This window comes from Lontra canadensis, unplaced genomic scaffold (assembly GCF_010015895.1).
Source record: "Lontra canadensis isolate GAN:19392208 unplaced genomic scaffold, GSC_riverotter_1.0 scaffold17, whole genome shotgun sequence".
In the NCBI taxonomy this organism is placed as follows: domain Eukaryota; kingdom Metazoa; phylum Chordata; class Mammalia; order Carnivora; family Mustelidae; genus Lontra; species Lontra canadensis.
Genome location: NW_022631011.1, coordinates 12,818,788 through 12,839,055, shown reverse-complemented (window position 1 = coordinate 12,839,055; position 20,268 = coordinate 12,818,788). Strand labels below are relative to the sequence as shown.

Genomic DNA, 20,268 nt, shown 5'->3' with positions numbered 1-20,268 from the left:
AGAGTCGTGTCCCCAGCAAACTGGAGGCCACAATGGGGAGAGAAGCCACTGACAGAGCCTAACAGCTCTGGTAAGGGTGATCCTGTTCTCTGAAGCTAGATGTCAGCCTGAAGAGTTAGGGAGCAAAATGGGGACCCCTGAAATTAATTTTCTCCTTGCTGCCTGTCGAAAACCCTGAAAATATTTATGCCATTTAGAAAGCACTGGAAATGTTTGTGCAGCAGCCAAAAGAAAAGAGGAGGTAAAAAAAAAAAAATCTAAGGATATCAACTCCTGTTGAATGTGGGCTCTGTGCCAGTGGAATCTGCCAACATAGACATAAAAAGCATCTCCTGGAAGCAGACATTTGAAATTTGTTCATTACGATATTCTTCTCAACAAGAGTGACTGTGCTGCCATCACTTATGTACCCTGAGATATAAAATTCCTGTACCATGCCTCTGAACAGCATTTTAATTACACTTATTATTGTAACAGCATTATTTCCTATTTTTCAAAATGCTGGTCTTCCCGGAACGGTATATTAAAGGGCTTTACGCATATGTCGTTAACAAAACAAAACATGAAACAGCTTCTTTAAAGAATACTGAAGTGGAAAGACGTAACCTGCTATTTCTCTGAATATAACCCTCCCTCTCTACCCCCTCCACCCAATTATTGTGTCCTTCCATAAGGAAAAAAACATGTTTATTGTTACAAATACTGATGAACCAGTATGGTAATATTGGATGTACCTGTGAGGAATTCACAAGTGGGTTAAGAAAGGGAGCAGGCAAAGAAAGAGACCCTGGTTCTCCCTAAGTTCTATTCAGTAAAATCAGCTCTGCATTGAAGGGCCTGAGACTACACATTTTTGTTTGTATTTCTTTCTGCTTTCTTTGAGTCCTCTCTCTCTTGCCAGTTGTGATCTGTTCTTTATGGCCAGTGTGTCTGTGACCACTCTTCCCTTGGTTCCTGGTTTGCTTATGAGAATCATCTCTAAAACAGGAGTTCGTGCTTTGAGTGAGTTTTGGGCTTTGCTACCTGTCATGTATGTTGTTATATTTTGCCCACTTAATGTACTCTTTTGCTACCTTCCAAGTTCCTAAATGTTTTCCAAATATTTATGGTAGCAGAGTAAATGAAGTGTAACTGTATCTATTTTTCTTAAGTTACATTTAGAAATTCCACCATCATAAAGTCACACATGGCTGTTTAATTTCTAGGTATTTATTAATGATGTGTTTTCTAAGAAATTCAGGTTTTATGATATGCCTGATTGAATGGAGGGAAGGGGAGTGCTTGTGAAAGTTACTAAGGTGGCTGTCACCTGCTGGTGGTCTTGGTGGATGAGAGGTTATGGTAGTGGTCATCCCCCAAACAGTCCACCACTGTACCTAGCATTTCTAGAAAAGAGAAGATTGGGTCTTAATCCATCATCATTCTGAACCTGGATCTGAAGTTATACCATTTGTTTCAAGTTTCATTGGTGGGCGGGGGGTGGTCCTTCATTCTGTGTGGTGCTGACCTCACTGTCCTGTAATTTTGTCCTTGTTTGTCTACCTGCACCGGCCTGTGGGCTCTTTAAGAGCAGGGTATCTAAGACTCCTGGCACTCAGCAGATAGTCAATCAATATTTGTTGAGTAAATAATCTTCTTTCTCAAGATGTTAATTTTCTGGTGCTTAGTATTGACTTCTATTTGGTGTTAGAATTTTCTTTTTAACATTATATGTTTTATTTTTCCATCCTATTTAATACTTTGTATGTTTTAAGCAAAAAGAACCTAACAGTTTTGTGGAATCCCATTAAATATATGCATGCTGATAATCTCTGGCAGATAACATGTGAGAAAGTGAGGCTATTGTGCTGTTGCCTGTTTTCAAACGCTCTAAGAGCCTCTGGTTTTAACTTGTAATTTGTAATAGGAAACACACCAATAATTTTGGCAAAGCTGATACGAGTATTTGAAAGAGTTCAGTATATGTGATATTGTTAATTTATTTGACTGTGATGAAATTCTTGACATTTTATGCTTTTTCTCTTTTCAAGTGACACTTTAAATTGCATACTTTTTATGTAGACATGATAAAAAGAGGACAGCTTTTCTATATCATGTTCTTTGTATCTTTTTCATGTTATAGATGAAAATGTGTAGTGTGTGATTAATATCTATTTGGAAAAGATAGACTGAAAAAAGTACTTTCCATGTGGTTTTAAAAAAGGTCAGAAGGACATGTGATTTTTGTTGAAAAAATAGTATCATGGCATGATTTGCTAGAATTTTTAATGAAAACCTATTGGGTAGGTTTTTATTCCCTTCTGTATAATAATGTAGATTTTTATCAATATAATCTGTGTATTTGCTTTACTGATTCTGAGTTTTCACAGGATTCTGTTACTTAGTGTTGATGAGTTGTGAGCGTCGATAAGACATAGCTGTTTGAGATGCTTTTCATATGATCAGAATCTTATCGTCCATCAAATAGCCATGCTGCTCATACAGAGGGGATAAAAATATGTGTATTGCAGTCTGCTGCTTTTGTGGATGGATATTTGATATGCCTGTTTGGACTGCTTGACTAAACATTCCCCCTTCCTCAGGGAGTTAGGGTGCCACTGCAGAATATGGTCTTGTCCACAGTAATTTCAGCACATGTACTGCCAAAGTGAGCACTTGTCTCCAGTAATTAGAAAGATGTTCCTAGACAAAGAGAAGTAACTCCAGTTACCATGTTGGTTTGGGTAACATTTGGGGTTGTCCTAATTCTGCTTTTCTGTTTTTGGTTTGCTTATTCAGAAGTTCTAATTCCTTTACAAAGAGGACTGAGGGATTTTTGATGCCTGAGGATACGTTTTTCTCTGCTCATGTAATTTTTAAAGAGATGCTTCCAAAGAAGTATGTGCTCTCATGTAGGAACACCTCCAGGGGCAGCAAGGGCAAGCAAGCAGGCTTGCAGCACTTCCCGAGTGAGAGCAGAACGGTCATTCCTTAGCGAGGGTAATGTCTTATGTGCTGGCGTTATCATTACAAGATACCCGTCATTAAGGTAGCATGAACCTTGATTTAGTTTTCACATTATTTGCTAATAGGCAAATAGTTCTATAGTGGAAATAAGGCAGTGGCAAACCCCCCCCCCAACACCCCACATACACAAAGCAATTAAAAAAACCTCCGTTGGCTTGGGGGCAGGGCAATATTTATGAGGTACATTTTTACAAGATTATAGATGTCTTACTTTACAAAAAATCTGTTAGATTTCATCAACTGTTTGCAGAGCAACAGCCTATAATTACGTATCACAGTAGGGACATTTGAAAAGCTTTATAAACAGTCTCTGTCGTGCTTAGTGTTACTCAGAATATGGATGTATTTTTGATTTTGCAATGTGGTACATGCAATTGACAGCCCAAGATTTTGTAATTATTCTGGTATCAATGAGAACTTTTTTTTTTACCCCCACTGATAATTCTTAGAATAAATTTCTTTTTAGCTGCTTGCCTTAAGGTTCTGCATGTTTTCTGTTTTGCAGTCCATGTTATGATATGCTAAAATTAGGATCTCTGCTTCTTACTGTGGTTTATTAAAGATGTTGCATTTTTCTAGGGGGATAAATGTCAGAAAATTCTATTAACCATGTATAGTGACAAACAATAAAATTTCTTGGCATTTCTCTTGGTGAGATTTACATTTCTAATTAGTACTATAGGAGATGATTCTTTCTCGTTGCTGAAATGTTTTGTCTAGAGATAAGAAAGAAACACAAATAATTTCTACTGCAAAATCAATTCTTATCTCCAGACTCCATGTTGGCATCCCTCCTTTCACACTGAAATGGTGGTCTCGTTTGTGCTGAGGCATTTTAGAATTACAGTGTTAACTTGCAGTGTCACCCCTGCCATTTGCTAACATCTAATCCTCTCATTGTGTAAATGGTGGGGATGGTCAGCTACTTAGAGGGGCAGTTGAGACAGTGGGGTTATTAAACAGAAACACAGGACAATCTGCATTTATTTAGGCATGTGTGTAGCTGTGTGAATGTGAGTGTGTAAGCGAGCCTTGAGAATAATTTACCTCTTTGCTGATATAAAATTTTACTTGTCATCATTACTCAGGTTAGAAGTCTCAATCAGTCATTCCCAACTCCCCCCTCTGATGTCCCTGTGGCCAGTTGGTTCTTGGGTTGTGTTAGTTCTACTTCTTAATTACATCTTTCTTTCTTTGTATTCCTACTTCTTGCCATTCAGTCTTTGCACTTAAAATTTTTTAACTAGATTACTGTAGTGTCTCTTCTTATCTGGTCTCTTTAAACCCAGTCTTCCCCATTTTAAGTACACTTCTTTTCCCTCAAACACCAGTTATAGTAGGATTTCTTAACTGATAATCCACAATATTCCAGAGAACATATTGCACCCAGCAAACTATGAATCAATAGGTATCGTCCATTGTCTGTTTGGTGATAATTAGTTGAAACTGGGTGTGGTACTTTTTTCCTAGTCACACGATAACCTAAATGAATGCGTGCTATTCTGATAATGTAGGGTTTATGATGTAAATGATGAATGCATACATTACATCTTAAAATTAGAAGGGATTTTGAATTTGCAGTCTGGTCATTTATGCATATATTTCGTTCTTCCCCAAAATCATCACTTAAAATGTCATTCATTGGCATCGTACATAATTAGCTTGCTTTAAATTAAATGGTGTAAAACTGGTTAAATAAGAATTCAGAAGTTATACATGGATATCACTAATTTAAAAGTAACTTTGCCATCAGTCACAAATTAAACTTTTTAAGCTGTATTTATTTATTTTAGTTTCAGGTGTACAGTGTAGTGATTTGACAGTTCTGTGCATTACTCATTGCTCACCATAAATGCAGTAACCATCTGTTACCATATGTTATTACAGTAATATTGACTGGATTCTCTATGCTGTACTTGTAATCTCCATGACTTATTTATTTTAAAATGGGAAGTTTGTACCTCTAAATCCCATTCTCCTATTTCATCTAAACTTTTATTTTCCTAATTATGGTTATTTTTCTTTTTGTGAAAAAGTAATTCAGGATAATAAGATTATATATTCCTTTGGAAGCATTTCCTGAGTTAAAAAGTAATCATGTGAAACATTGCCCTACAAGGTAGGGTCTCAACTGCTAGCACCTCCTGATCGAACCAGATGTGGGCAGATTTAAAGCCTTAGTAGCCAAGCATCTGCTGTTGTAGCCACAGGTAGCTACTTGCCTTCTACTGTGACTTTTCCTGTGTTATCTTTTAGTGATTTGGGAAGGTAGAAGTAGAGCCCCATGAGGCATTCATGAACTGTGTCATGGGTGTGCACGCAAACTCACGCACACGGTGTGTAATTACCACAGTGTTCCATAAGAGGCTAGAAGATTGGGTTGCCAGAAGGAGAAGTAGCACTTGTCTGCTGGAATGCCTCATACCAATGTAATAATTTGGACCGGGACTCTTCCTAGTTTGCTGAGTGAACTCGTATTAATAGTGATTGGCTTAGTCTGCTTAGGCTGTCATAACCAACATAACCAAACACTGTAGACTGGGTGGCTTAGACAATAGAAATTTACTGTTGACCATTCTGTACACTAGTAGAAGTCCTAGGTCAAGGTTCAGCACAGTAGGTTTCTGGTGACGGCTCTCTGACTGCTTTGCAGATGGTCCCCTTTGCATTGTCTTCACGTGTCCTCTCCTGGGTGTGTGCGTGCAGAGAGAGAGAGGGTGAACTCTTTGCCATATCCTCTTATAAGGACACTACTCCTATCGGATGGGGCCCCATCCTTATTAGACCTCATTCAACATTAATCACTTCCTTAGAGTCCCCATCTCCAAATACAGCCACGCTGGGGCCTTTGCTTCATCATAGGAATTTGGGGGGCACAAAAATTCAGTTCATCTAGTGATTCAGAGTTTGGAACTTCAGATTGCCGGAGCTCATGGCATAACATTAGAATATTTCTAGGATTTGGGATATTTGATTAATCTTGGAGAGTATTCACAGCACTATGATTAACCTTGTACCGTGCTTCTGTTTTTACATACTCTTAATGTGTATTTTCATATGTTATTCTTAACATGTAAACCAGCAGAACACTCAGCTTAAGTTTTGTGTTCAAATACAGTGTGTATATTCATATAACAGAAATTGATTTGGATTTTATTTGAAGCCTTTGGTAAAAGTAGCTGTGCTGACTGTGTGTAACCCTCAAGGCATCAATATTCACTAAAGAATGCAATTATAGCTAAGAAATGGCCATTTCTTAAAACATCTCTTTATTCTGTCAAGCTTTCTTTCTCCAGTCTTCCAAATAATTGAACAGAAAAAGGTAATTTAGGTGATTTCAGCTTTATCAGGATCTAGGTATAATTTACTCCAGAAATACTGAGCACTCTATAAATATTTCAGTGCAGAAATAGAAGCAGAAATGGATATAAAATTACATTGTATGTGAGTCTAAGTATCCTATGCAGATGAAAACCTTTGGGAAGGAATAGGCATTAAACTGGGGTGATTTTATTTAATCTTTTTCTAAGTAGTATTTTTCTCTTTATCTCTTAATTTCATTGCTTGTGGTCTTAATTGCCACATGCCTGTGATTTTAGTTTTGCTCCGTTGTTTTGAACTTGACAACATAATTCAAATGCAAAACAGTTGATATGCTGACATGGGGACTTCTTTTTATAGTTGATTTGTTTTCAGAAGAATGAAAATTATGACGTTTTGTTAAGCCAGGTTTTCTAAAAGCTATGGCGTGTAATTCCTAAGAATAAGTCTTAGTTCCTTCAGGACAATTAAGGACTATTTATCCTGCAACTCCAGATATGCTTAGATGCAGAATCAAATTGATACTGTGGACTGGGATCCTGCCTGAAATTCGGGTGATTTCTATCAATATTTTTTTTAAAAAACGGGTTAAGATCTGTTGTAGGTGCTGCGCAAGGCTTGGGCTCAGGCTCAGCCCTGTCTTCAGTCTCACCAGGTCTGTAGGTAAAAGGCTTTGTTGGTCCCTGCTGGTCAAGTTAGAGGACATCAGAGAAAAGACAAGAAAGTTGGGGAGATGTCAGTATCATAACATGACGGTAATCAATTAGATACTTATTAAGTGCACTCAGTGTGCTTACTGTGTTAGATCCTGAGGTTTTGTGGAAGGTTTAAGGCATGTGTTCATTACATTAACATTTATGAAGCACATACTATGTTACTGAGAGGGTAGAGATCGCTGGAATTATGAATGAATAAAATGTAGTTCTTGCTTTTTAAGAATTTAACAACATGGTTCCAGACCATTTTTCTGTGTCATTTAATTAGGTCTTTTAATCTCTTCTCTGTGAAGCATGTCTTCTGCCTAGTGCATAATGCTGAAAAAATATATGTATAGTTAATTTTATATAAATATAAATATAAACACACAGTTTTTAAATTTAGGAATTTCTAATTCTCTCTTGAATTCTTGATAAAATATGTGATATTCCAGCATATCAAACAGTATTGTCTTTCCATCACAAATATAAGACCATTACAGTAAGGAATTCACATCTTCGGATCCATTAATCTGTTTGACATACGGCTGAGATACCATGCTTTATGCAAATTTATGAGTAGGGGCTTGATGGTTAAAAGGATTCCTAATTTTTAAAAATCATTTGCTTATATTAGACCCAATGCTGAAGACTTTACCTGAATTACCTTTTTAAAAACTTTGTGGTGGGTTGATGATATTTTATGACCCATTTCACAGTTAGGGAAATTGAAGCAGGTGTGGTTAGGTAACTTGAGACCATCCACCCAGCTAGCAAGTGGCAAATCTTGCATTTGATGTCTGATTCAGAACCAATTGCATTTAACTTTTTTAAAATATTTGTAGCCTGAGCCTAATAAAATTTTGATTAAGGGAAGTGTTGGTTAGTGATTCTATTAAGTAAATTACCTCCACCCCAAACATATCCCCTTTAGCAGCTTTTCAGGCTAATTGTTGAGTGTCTTATATATTACTTAGTGAGGTTAAAGTCGAGCCTATGGATATGTACGGTCAGACTCTTCAAGTTTATAGCCTAATTACAAATAGGATTGAAAGGTGAAAAAGACATTCTTAATCTATTTAAATTTGGGGAATGCAAAGCCTCAGGTGAGTTTTTAACTCTTATGCTTGTCCAACAAGAAGGTGACTTCTTGTGAACATTTGGGCTTACAGACAGCAGCAAAGCATATTTGAATGTACCTTCTTACTGTTTGTTTTAGAAGGTAATGCTGTGAGGATGGGAAGCACGCCTCAGGTAATGGGAGGATCAAAGCCTTCATAGGATTCTCACCATAGCGTTGTTGGTATTGGACTTACAGATTGAAACTTGTTTCTGGGAAGCTTGCAAACTGTGACCAGTCAAAGCATAATTGCTAACAAAATGTAGATAATCCAAACAGCGATTTTAGAGGGGGGCAGTGCCTACATTTGTGCAACAACCAAATGAAAATAGATGGGATTGACTAAACCATGCTTAGATGGGGGAAGGGGAGGCTAAGTTATTAACATTGTTCTCCTTTTAAGAGTTGCATCTAGGGGAAGAAAAGGAGAGAGTGAGTATGGTTTCAGTATGGTTTCAGAAGCAGCATTACTGCCTTTTTTGGGGGAAATTATGTTAAGCAAAGAATGAGCAGATATACTTTACTGTCATTGGTAATCTATTTCATAACCATTTATCCATCCTTTCTCATCTCAACCATCCATTGTATTTCCACTGGGAGGTATAAAAACACTACTCTTTCCTTTTTATTTTTATTTTTCATTTTTCAAAAGACAGATGTAAAATTTCCAAGCAGAAATTTTAGGCCACTATAGCTAACCTGAATTCATTACTTAGTTCTTTTCCAGCATGTCTGCATGAAATACAACAATTTGTACAATGGTTATTTTTCAATTTGTTACTTAATTTGTGTTTATTGAAGGTGACCTACTGGTTCTAGATACAGAAAAATGGCATTCATGAAGATTTGTTGGAAAAAGTTGTCAATGGTGGTAAAGTCTAAATGGCTCCAATCTTAAATTCTGAAGTATTAAGTTGAGCAGAGGTCACTTTGGAATTCCCCTATACCTTCACCCTAAGAAGGAAAGTGCTAAAGCAGGAATACAGAAAGTACTATTTGGAATTACTCAGAACAGTTTTCACTGCTCACTTATTTTATCCAGCCCCAATATTAAAATGGCTAACTCGATTTTTCAAGTTAGAATTTATATAATTTACTATTTTTAGTTCCCACCATTTGGCTGCCACGTATAACTTAATTTTCAAAGTTTTATAAATTAGTTTGGATATGAGATACAATGGTATATTCTTTTCTCATAAAAGAGTGATGAGGAATTGTATAATAGTATCTGTAGAAATTTGAGTAGGAGCAGATAATTATCTAAATTTTAAATCTAGTCTCTTCCTCACTCAATTTTCAACCACCTGGTCACCTAAGCAATTTCCAATCTTTTTTAGAAGAGTTTCTTGGGATAAAAAAATGGTGGGCTGAATGATTCCTAACAGCTAAAGAAGTAGACTTTGGAAAGTCAGGACTATTTTACACAAGGGGCCATTTGCTATTACTGTTACTATCCAACTCTAAGCAATGCTTTTGAGAATTTATTTGAAAGCAAGCTTCCTTTAGAACAGTTATTTACTACATTGGGTTGCAATCTGAGATGAAGTTTAACTCAGTACTATAACATTCTCTTTCTGGTAAGGACTTTGCAGATCATATAGTCTTCAACTTTTATTTTACGGATCAATAAGCCAATGCTTAGAGAAGATGAGTGGTCTGCATAATAGAACTAGTAAATATCTGATTCATCTTAAAACTTAGATGAGGCTGATCAGTTCTGAATTTAAGAATGTGCAAAAGCCTAGTAGTAAGGGAAGGCAAGACCACATTAAAAAAAGAAGATAAATCTACTCTAAGGTACTGTTAGAAGGGACATGTCTTTCAATTGATTTTCCTGAAGTGATGGGTTTTCATTGATCCAGTCCCCCTCTGTTACCTGATTTTATGTGCCTCCAGTAGTACATATTTGTAACACCGTTGGCAGGAGTTAGGGGTGCGGGAGAGATTGTACTGTAATTGATATGTCAACTAGTGATCCACTATTCTCGAATTTGGCCTCAGTAGCTCCCTTGTTGCCATCAGGACCTTGCTCAAGGGATTTTGGGAAGAACGGGGGAAGAAGTTGCAACCACCCATGTCCCTTCCTCTGTGGGCTGATGTAGCTAGCCAGTGAGCTCAGTAAAGCACAATGCCTTAGATCATTTTATTGAATATTCTTATTCCAGTTATTCTTTGGAATGCCTGCAATATGAGGTAACATGTGAAGGAAGGGTGAACAGATTCGCGTGCAGACAAGTTGGTGCACACAGGTCATCCAGCAGCCATTCTCCTCTGTTCATATTTCCGCTTGGGCTCTTGTAGCCTGCTTGCTTTCTTCATTCACACTCTGATCACGTATTTTTGTTGACTTATTAAATTTTCCTCTATTCACTATAAGAAATGGATAGCAATTAAATATTTAAATGTAATCACAATAAAACTGAGTGGACTGAGAAGTCCAATATGTAAATTGTCAACTTAGAGCAAAAATCTGCTTTTTACTTATTGATTCTTTTTTCTGGCATTGATAACTCATTTCACTTTTCTCATAAATGGATCTTTAGTATATTAGTGTGGTATGGAATATATGTCATTATTTTATGGATTAAGTGAGGTTAAACTCAATATAATTTGGAGCTATCAAATTCTTATGAATTCATGATATGTTGTCTTATTCCTCACTTACAATATGATAATATTGATTTCTGACCTTTCCTCTGCCTAAGGTTGTTATATAGATTAAAATTTAAAAATAGATATGAAAGCCTTTTATAATTATATGTTGCTGACTATATTAAATCCTTTGCAATTAATTTAAATATGTTCAGGTTATTTTCATTAGGTTTTGAGAATTGAGATTCAAGAAATTACTTTGATTTTGCATTTACTTTATAGCATATCCTATTTATATAAGCTAGTGTATAATTTTGCATGCATATCATGAAGTGCCAGAATAAGTGATGAAACAAAATAAAAGTTAATTTCTTACATTATATTTGGAAGGTAGTCCCAGGAATGAGGAGATAACTTCGCTGCATCAGGCTATCCAGGGAGTCAGGGTCCTTCTGTCTTATTGTTCCCATTATCCTTAGGATTCTGTCCTCATCCTGATGGTCTAACATGGCTTGCCACCAAATCCATGTTCCAAGAAGCAGCTGGAAGAAGGGACACATGCCGTCCCTTTATTGATACCTTCCGAAGGTTGAGTGTAATGGTTTTCCTCTTGTCCATTGGCCAGATATAGAGTTGCACTTAGCTGAACGGGAAGCTGGAGAATATAGTCTTTGTAGGAGGCATGTTCCCAGCTAAAAGAAAAGGCTTCTCTATAGGGAAAGGTAGTTATTGAAGAGCAACTACCAGCCTCTGCTATATCTGTTTTTAAATTAAATTTCATTCTTGGGCTTGGTATAGGTTAAATATGTATTATCATATTTGACATTTGAAAACATAATTACCTATTTACTTGACTTCATGCAAACCTTCCATATATTTTCAAGCCTCTCTGACTCTGCTCAGGCTGTAATGACCTTCACATTTCTTGTCCTCCACCCCCCACCTCCAAAGCCCAGTGCCAATGTCCTATACCATTTCCTCAGTAAAGAATTCTTTAATTCTAGCTCTAATTCATTATTTTATCCTTCCTATTTCATTATAACATAATATGTGTGTTCCTTTGTTGTAGCATCTAATAAACTCTCTCCGATTTTCTCTTGTTATAATAGGACTGCAATTTCCTTAATGGTAGAGTTCATGTCTCAATGATTTGTCTCTTCCCCATGGTGCCCTTCATGTAATAGGCTCATGATATTTTCTGATTGAGTGAATGGAAATTTTAATCCTCTATTTCTGCTTCTAGCATAATGTGTTATCCTGGATAAGTCACTCAGTCTTTTTTTTTTTTTAATCTTTCCAGTAAAATGGGGGGAAATTGCAGCTCTCTATCTGCATCAAAAGAACGTTATGAAAACAATATAATTTGGAAAATGTGCTATCAATTGTAAGATATTTGATTAATGACATTTCACTGTTTGCTGCCTTATTAGGAATTTGGGGAAATTAATCAAGATTAAATAGATTTCAAGTCAAATTTATATTCTAAGATATTCCACAGTAGTGTTTTTTGCACATTGATGCCAAAAGGTTGTTTTAATAAGTATACAATGTTATTTAATACCTAAGTTTTTATCTAAGATTTCTTAAATTAGGAAAGGGATTTTAGTTTTTGTTCTTAACTCAGAGGCAGTGATAAGATTGAAAGCCATTGTAACTTGATTGAGCAGATTCTGAGGTTTTTTTTTAGACTGATTTATTAATTTTTAGAGAGAGAGAGCATACAGGCATGTGAGCAGGGGGAGGAGGAGGAGAAAAGGGAAAGAATCCCAAGCAGACTCCCTACTGAGTGCAGAGCCAGATGCCAGGCTTGATCTCAAGAGCCTGAGATCATGACCTGAACCAAAATCAAGAGCTGGACGCTTAACTAAGTAAGCCACCCAGGTCCCCGACCCTGAGTTGTTTTTAATACAGCTGTCAATGTCAGTGTTGGAATGCTAGGATCAAGGATTTTCCCAATTTATAATATACCAACAAATAAATAATTTTCCATTAAATGAGATGGTTTTGGGGGTGTCCTATTTGTAACTGAGAAACTTTTTCTAGCTAGCTTTCATATTTGGGCCACTTCAACCTTTAAAAAAATTTTTAGGATTTGTTTGTTTGAGAGACAGCATAAATGTGCACAGTGGGGAGGAACAGAGGTGGAGGGAGAGAGAGTCTCAAGGACACTCTGTGCTGAGTGCTGAGCCCGACAACAAGATTCGATCTCAAGACCCTGAGATCATGACCTGAGCTGAAATCAAGAGTTCAACACTGAACTGACGGAGCCATCCACGTGCCCCTGGGCCACTTTAGCCTTTTGAGTGAATGATATTGATGAAGTATTTCCTCCTTTCCCCACCCTCCAGCCTTCTGTGTATTGACATGGAGTGTCCTGACAGAACCTCCTTCTAATTATCTGATCGGTGTGTGTGGGGTGGGCGGGAATGTGTCTCAGAGTCCTGTGTATTTGTCCTATCATCCAAATTCTGGTTGATATTTGATCATGAAGCTTCAAATATACAAAATGAAATTTTGGAGTATAGACTTCAATAATAATAATAAAAGAAAATCTTTGCTATCTCTGAGGAGGTCTCCATTTAAACATGTAGGAAATGATTAATTATTTGGAAAATCTGTGTCATTATTTGTGTGCTTCTGTCATTAAGGTTCTCACAGTTTTGGCTTGTTTAATATGTATTAAATGTTCATAGTATACTGGGAGTTTTCCATTATACTGAAATGGAAATGCTTTCTATTATACTAAATATAGGACAGAATATATTTTACTTTCGAGTAGCGATCTGATTTCCAAGATTCTACTAAATTACATGCATGCTAATGCTTAGCTTCTGTTGATTACTACCATTACTCCTACCCTGCTACCTGTTTATCATTTAAGATGCAAATTGTCGCCTCCCCTGGGCAATGTTCCCTATGATTCCCAGGCAGAAAGATGGTTCCTTCTTCTATAGTTCAAGGGATGTTTTAAATGTATTTTATCACAGGTGTTTTTGTTTATATGTCTTTCTTTCATTTAAACTATAAATTGCAAGATAGCTAGTGGCCTACCTTATTGATGTTTGTATATCCTGTATTCATAGATCATAGAAGATATCTCAGCAAATGTTTGTTTGACAGAACATATATGATTTATAGACATCTTTAGCTGACATATATATATAAGGGTTGGTCTGAGAAGACTCTCATACTCACTCTAGTTGGTCAGACAACAGAGGGTTAATATATCAAACAAGAGGACTTAAAATTTTAGGAGGAAGAGCATTGTGTATGGCTAAGCACCAAGTGGACTGTAAGTTTGAGCTATCAACCAAGTGGTCTATCCCTTTCAGTGTAGTATTTTCTAGGTCCTTTGCCTAGGTGATCCATTTAGTTTCTACATTTTCCTTATGAAAGCTATGTCACTTTTTATGAGATGCAGTGGAGTTAGTAGAGAGTGTCCAGAAAGAAATATATATATAGTGAGTATTATGTTTGATAAAAATCTCAGGTCCAAACCAGTCTAGTAAATTTCTGGGTATTTGGTATCAGTGGAATAGTTGACTTGGGAACCAACATATATGGAGTGGTAAAGGAGACAGTGCACTGGGTGGACTTCCCTGAGATTTTTCATTTTAGTACAGCCTGAATGTAGCTGACAAGGATGGGATGAGTCTGGCTGGTAGAGCAAGTGATATGGAGATTAGAAGACAGAATTCTACTTTAAATGGAATTATATATGACAGGTTGTCAGATAGCCATTTGCTTAATGCAAATAATAATTTAGGGTAAGTACATAGGAAATAATGCTACAGTGATTTAACCCATTTAATTTTATTTTAGGCACATTCTAGAAATAGAGAAACAGTAACATTTTGTGCTGAGATTGAAAGTTTTAGTTTTCAGTATTAGTTTAGGAGAAAGGGGAAACAAAAAGGAAATACGTAGCCTTTAACATTGTAATAAAAGTCTCAAGATGATAAAAATAGTGCATTCTCTGGTTTAACGTTGAAAACTCTATATAATGTCTATTTGTTTCTTAAAAGCCTATTCATTAAGCAGTGAGAGGAAAAATTGATATTTTAAATGTTGATTTGTTCTGGTTATTTAACATATAATAGCTCTTGGGTCTTCATTGATCATTTCCTTTTTTCTTTTTTTTTTCCCCCCTTTTTATTCCTACCATTTGAAGTTGATAATCATTCAAAGGTTTCTGGTCCTGTCTGCATGAGGAGCAAGTAGAGAGTTCTTTGATCAGTAGAGATTCTGATAATACAGTCAAGGCCAGGGTAGCTAGGATTATGAAAGTGGTGACCACATAGCGGGGTTCAGGAGGAAGAAGGCACACGTTTGATAATATGAAACAGTGCTTCGAGAGTTAATCTGGCATTGCTTTCTCATGTCCCAAAAAAGCCAAGGTTATTTGTTTTTTTTTTGTTGTTGTTGTTGTTTGTTTTTTTTTTTTTTTTAAACACAAACATAGTTTGATCCATATACCAAGTTTAGAAGATTAGCCTTGGAAACCAATATTATGTTTTCTCTCTTCCCTTCAGGACAGAGTATATTCCATTTGGGACCACCTCAACTACCTTCCCAGGCAGCTCCAGGTCTTCATACGCTGTCAGTTTACTTTCTACTATGAAAAGGATCTTTCCTTGAATGTTCATATTCTACCTTGAGAAGGCGATCTCTATATATACATAAATATAGGATGGATTAAGCAGCTGTAAATAAATATGACATAGTAGAAGAGTGGTTTGTGGGAGTTTTACTATATATACACATATATAATATTTTCCAGTCTGGTTTCAGACCCCGGCATGGCTTGGAGACAGCGTTGGTGTGTATGAAGGATCTTCCTCGAATGAAGGATTTGGGACAACTTTCCATGATGATTATATTAGAGCCTCAGCTGCTTTCGTGTTGGTCATGAGGTGATGCTGAACCGAATGCTTGAACTAGCAGCAGTGGCTGGGAGTGCATTGGAGTGGTTCCGTTCATACCTTCCGGGTAGGTACCAGCTAGTGACGGGTGAAAATGGACATTGAGGGTCTTCCTGTGTGGAACCGCGTGGTCGTCACTCATTCCCCCGTTCATGTTCAGTGGGTTTGAGAAGACAACTAGACACCTGAAGGCCAGGCAGTGTGATTTGAATGACTGTGTCGAGGGTTATGAGGGTGATTCCCAGATGGATGTCGCTCCCATACGTGATTTCTGTTTTGTCAGTGTGACAGTGCAGACTAGAATCGAAACTGAGAAGTGTGACTTGTTGGAAAGGGAAAATTCGGGCAGCCCTGGTGTGCTTGCTAATGCCTCTGTCTGAGTTACAGTTTGTGTAAACTGTGGCCATATTTTGACTACCAATTTATCTATACATGCAAATCCTATTGCAATGGCGGATAGAAATGTTTTATTTTCCTTTTCGTTATGTATCTGAGCCTTCTTCCCTGTGAACATTGACTGCATCTCCATGATCTTTCTTGCTGAAGTTGTAGTCTCTGCTTGTTCACCCTTTTGCTTGGGGCTCTTTTAAGCGGAGTAGCCTGACTACATCAATAAATATTCTCAAGGATGATGGCTGATTTTTTCCCAGTAAATGTTTTGCTTTATCTTCACTGAGAACACTTCATTATTCTAACCCTGTTTTACTAAGAATCAAATTGAGTTGTACTTTTAAGGAGTTTTGCAGCATAACTTCTGTCTTTCTTTAAACTACTTAGGCATTTTAAGTTTTTACATAGAATATGCTAGACTTTCTTTAATTTTGAACATGTTCTTTAGAAACTTGGTGCCTTTTCTTGGCTATTATTTATTTATGAAATGTTATTTCAGTTATTTTCCTTTAGGGTAATGAAAAGCTTGCTGAGTGTTGAACATGGAGGAAGTTTATTAGGCCTAATAGTAGAATACAGGTAAAGAACTGAAAAGAAACACAGATGTATGTGTCTGTAAATATCATTAGAACTGTCTGTTGAATGTCATTTTGGCAAAAGGGCAGGAAGCTAACATTTATGTGGTAACTGATCAGTGTCAGGCACTGAGCCAAGCAGTTTCTATTTTTTAGTTCATTTAATCCACACAGTAACATTGAGAAGTAGGTGCTGTTTCTTCATTTTACAGATGAGGAAATTGGTGCTGAGAGAAGTTAGGTGTTTTGCCCAACTTCACACGGGTATAAGTGCAAGATCTGGTATTTGAGTTGGGGTCTTGCAGATTCCGAAGCTTAGTCTTTCCATCACAGTCAAACGTTAAGCCACAGGCAAATGTCAGACTTGAAGTGGGGGCCCCAAAGGGAAGGAAAAAAGAAGAAGAAGAAGGAAAAGGATGCCTGTCAGAAGGCATGAGCAAACCAAGGAAATGAAAGACAAATGTATTAGCATCGTGATTGTTTTGAAAATTTCTAGAGTTTTCTTAAAAGTCGGTTTAACGAGCCAGGTGACAAAATGAACAATTTTAGATTGTCAAAGTTTTGCCACTTATTGGGATAAACAGGTGTAGAATTTTGGATTTTATCTTTTTGGGCATTTGTCCATTCTCTGTTTTGAGAATGAAGTAGTGATACCCCACACTGGATCCTTGAAAACTCTAAAGATCTGTGCAGGGTCAATCAGGTAGCAATTATATGAGAAAAGAGCGACTGAAGACCAATTCTAGGTGTTCAGTGGTTTTTTTTTTTTTTAAGATTTTATTTATTTGATGCAGAGAGAGAGATCACAACTAGGCAGAGCAGCAGGCAGAGAGAAAGGGGGAAGCAGGCTCCCCGATGAGCAGAGAGCCCAATGTGGGATTCGATCCCAGGACCCTGAGATCATGACCTGAACCGGAGGCAGAGGCTTAATCCACTGAGCCACCCAGGCACCCTGTGTTCAGTGTTTATAAAAGCTTTTTTTTGTTTGTTTGTTTATCCTTTTATTGTGTCTATAAAACTTTGCTATATGGAACCTCAGCTTACCATTACCTGTAATGTAGAACATGGTGCTTAAGACTGAAGATGTGAATTTTTGTTGTCTGCTTACTAGTAATATATTTGGATTTCAGTAAATACTTGTTTTCATCTTTAAATGAAATTTAAATCAATATGATCAGTTTTTCTTTTCATATTGACAGGCAGCTTGCTCCCACCCTCACACAATAGACTTATTTCAGGCATAGCCAGAGAGAACGTTGTTTCTGTGTGTATAAACTGACATTTGGCAATAGAAAAGTACTGTACCATATATTAAAGCTGTTATTGTTATCCTAATGTGATATACTGTTATTAATTATGTTAATGGTACCTTATGAAACACCCCCCAAAGGAGTTAAAGCTCTTTAACTATAATGATTTTCAATTTCAATGATATGTTTTGTCTACTAGCGGCTCATGAAGTAACACTCATAATTGAATTCAGCACCTTAAGATTTCCTGACTTAGCTTAAGTGAAATATTGATTTCATGGAATTAGGTGGCAGGTGCATCGAGGAACTATTTCCTGAAAGCTTTAAGTGGCTATATAAAACCTCAGGAATATTAATTCAGGTTAAATGAGTGGGTTGGAGTCGTGCTTACTTCAGATGTTTGCCAAATGGCAAGAAGCCATGATATGTCAAGTTTTGTTTTTTGAAATATTGAGAAATAAAGGAAGTCACAGAAATATTTCCTTTATTGTTGCATCAACATAGAGATAGTTCTCTGTAGTTCTGACAACTGCTTAATCAGTTACCCTTTAGTTAGTCGATTAAATAGGGGTCTAGTTGAAAATACTTTTTCTTGAATTATTATCATGGCTCACCAGTTCTCTTCCTTTCCACTCTGATTCCATTTACATAATTTTCTCCCTTTTCGTTACTGGAGTTGTTGTCTGGAGGGTCTCTGTGTGCCTGGCTGGAACACTGATATTGATGTAAAATAATGTACAGGAAATCTTTTGTCTAAAGATACATTTCTCCCCATGGGTCATCAAAATGCGCATTTTGTCCTGAGGAAGATGTTTCTTTCTATAAAACAGAGGTAACACATATATAACATATTAGTAGCATTACTTTTTGAATTTATTAATATATATGTGGGTATAATTTTACAGTTTTCCAAAACCATTAGCCTGAAACAAGTGTTGTTTATTCTCTTTTTACATTTGCATTGATCTTAGGCATTCTTATCTTTAACTTACCGGTTTTTTTTCCTGTATGGAAGAGTATTAATGTGGCTTGTAGGAGACATAACCATTCCGCAATCCCCGCTCCTAACCTGTCCCTCTCATGAATTATATTTTCCTGAGGGTGAAATTTAAACAAGAACTAGGTGTATTAAATTTCTTGTTGGCCTACTGCCAGACTCTTAGATGTAATTTTAAGTGTCAAATACTAAGTTTGGGGAAGGGAAGGATGCTTTAGATTCACTAGGCTTTGTATTTATTCTTCCTTTCTCAGGGCATATTGTTTCCATGAGACCTTGCCTAGAAGTTAGGCCCTTTGTAAAACTTGTTTTTACTTTATAATTTAATCTGAATTTTGTGGATATATTTCATGCCCTCCCAAGTAACTGTGATGTTTGAATTTCGCAAAAATTCCGTTCTATAGCAGAAAGCTATGCTGACTAAATATCTTTCAATGGTAATACTTCTAATTAAAGCCGATAACTACCCCTGAACATATTGCCTTAAGAGCACATGTGGACAGAGAAAGAAGAAGAGGAGGAAGGAGGAGAAAACGCAACTCCATTAAACTGACATTTAACTGTGGCGTGAATGCCGGTCTTAACAGTAGTGGTTGGTGTAGTTAATTTTAGACATTTCCTTTATCAAACATTTAGGTAAAAATTTCCCCATAGCCAGCAAAACTCTGAGCTGAATTCCTTTGACATTCTGCTGATCAAGGAATTTCCAATGAGTAGTACCAGATTGTTCTGCAGAGGAGTAGGAGCATGAATCAGAAATGGACAAGGAAACTGCTCTTATTCTTTCTGAACCATAAAAAGCCATTGAAAATGATAAATATTTATTGCACATGTAATGTGTCTGTTGCATTTTATATTGAGGAAGATATGTACATGATTGAAAACTTACATATGAAAAGTCTTACCATTGGGAAGAAAATTAGAAAAATTCAGATACAACATTTGAATTCAGATCCAACATTTCATAGTTCAAAGAGTGCAAAGGAAATAATTGACATAATTGACTACAGAAATTTTTGTGCCTGCATATCAAAATATATTAAGTGACAATAGAGAAAATATTTTTAGTTAATATGCTAGAGGTGTTAGTTATATAAAGAGATCATTAAAACAGTTAAGAAAATAAATGATGACCTTAGAGTATGATGCTCAAAGGACATGAGCAAAGGAGCTCCAATGTATAAAACTAAGGATTAAGCAAGTAGCATGTGATCCTACTAATAATCATAGAAGTGCAAAGTAACCATTGGAGATTTTTCTTGGTTTACCTAATAAATTAATCAGCCCATGCACTTGACCCTGACTCCAAATGATGCTTCCTGTTATATATTACCAGTGAGAATGTAAACCAAAATAACTCATTTGGAAAGCCAACTGGCATTATTTGCAAAAGGTCATAT

General features: G+C 36.6%; 1 protein-coding gene across 7 annotated transcripts in view; it reads left to right on the top strand.

The window, feature by feature from the left end:
* The window catches only part of ASXL3 (ASXL transcriptional regulator 3), a 186,383-nt gene that overhangs the window by 33,527 nt on the left and 132,588 nt on the right, over positions 1-20,268 (top strand). For 3 of the 7 annotated variants that reach the window (XM_032859662.1, XM_032859664.1, XM_032859663.1), the window contains one exon: positions 1,831-1,833. In XM_032859662.1, the coding sequence (XP_032715553.1) occupies positions 1,831-1,833 (3 nt within the window). Of the gene's footprint in view, positions 1-1,830; positions 1,834-11,293; positions 11,323-15,514; positions 15,724-19,122; positions 19,155-20,268 lie in introns of those variants that run through there. The other 4 variants (XM_032859666.1, XM_032859668.1, XM_032859665.1 and 1 more) reach the window with 4 other exon arrangements.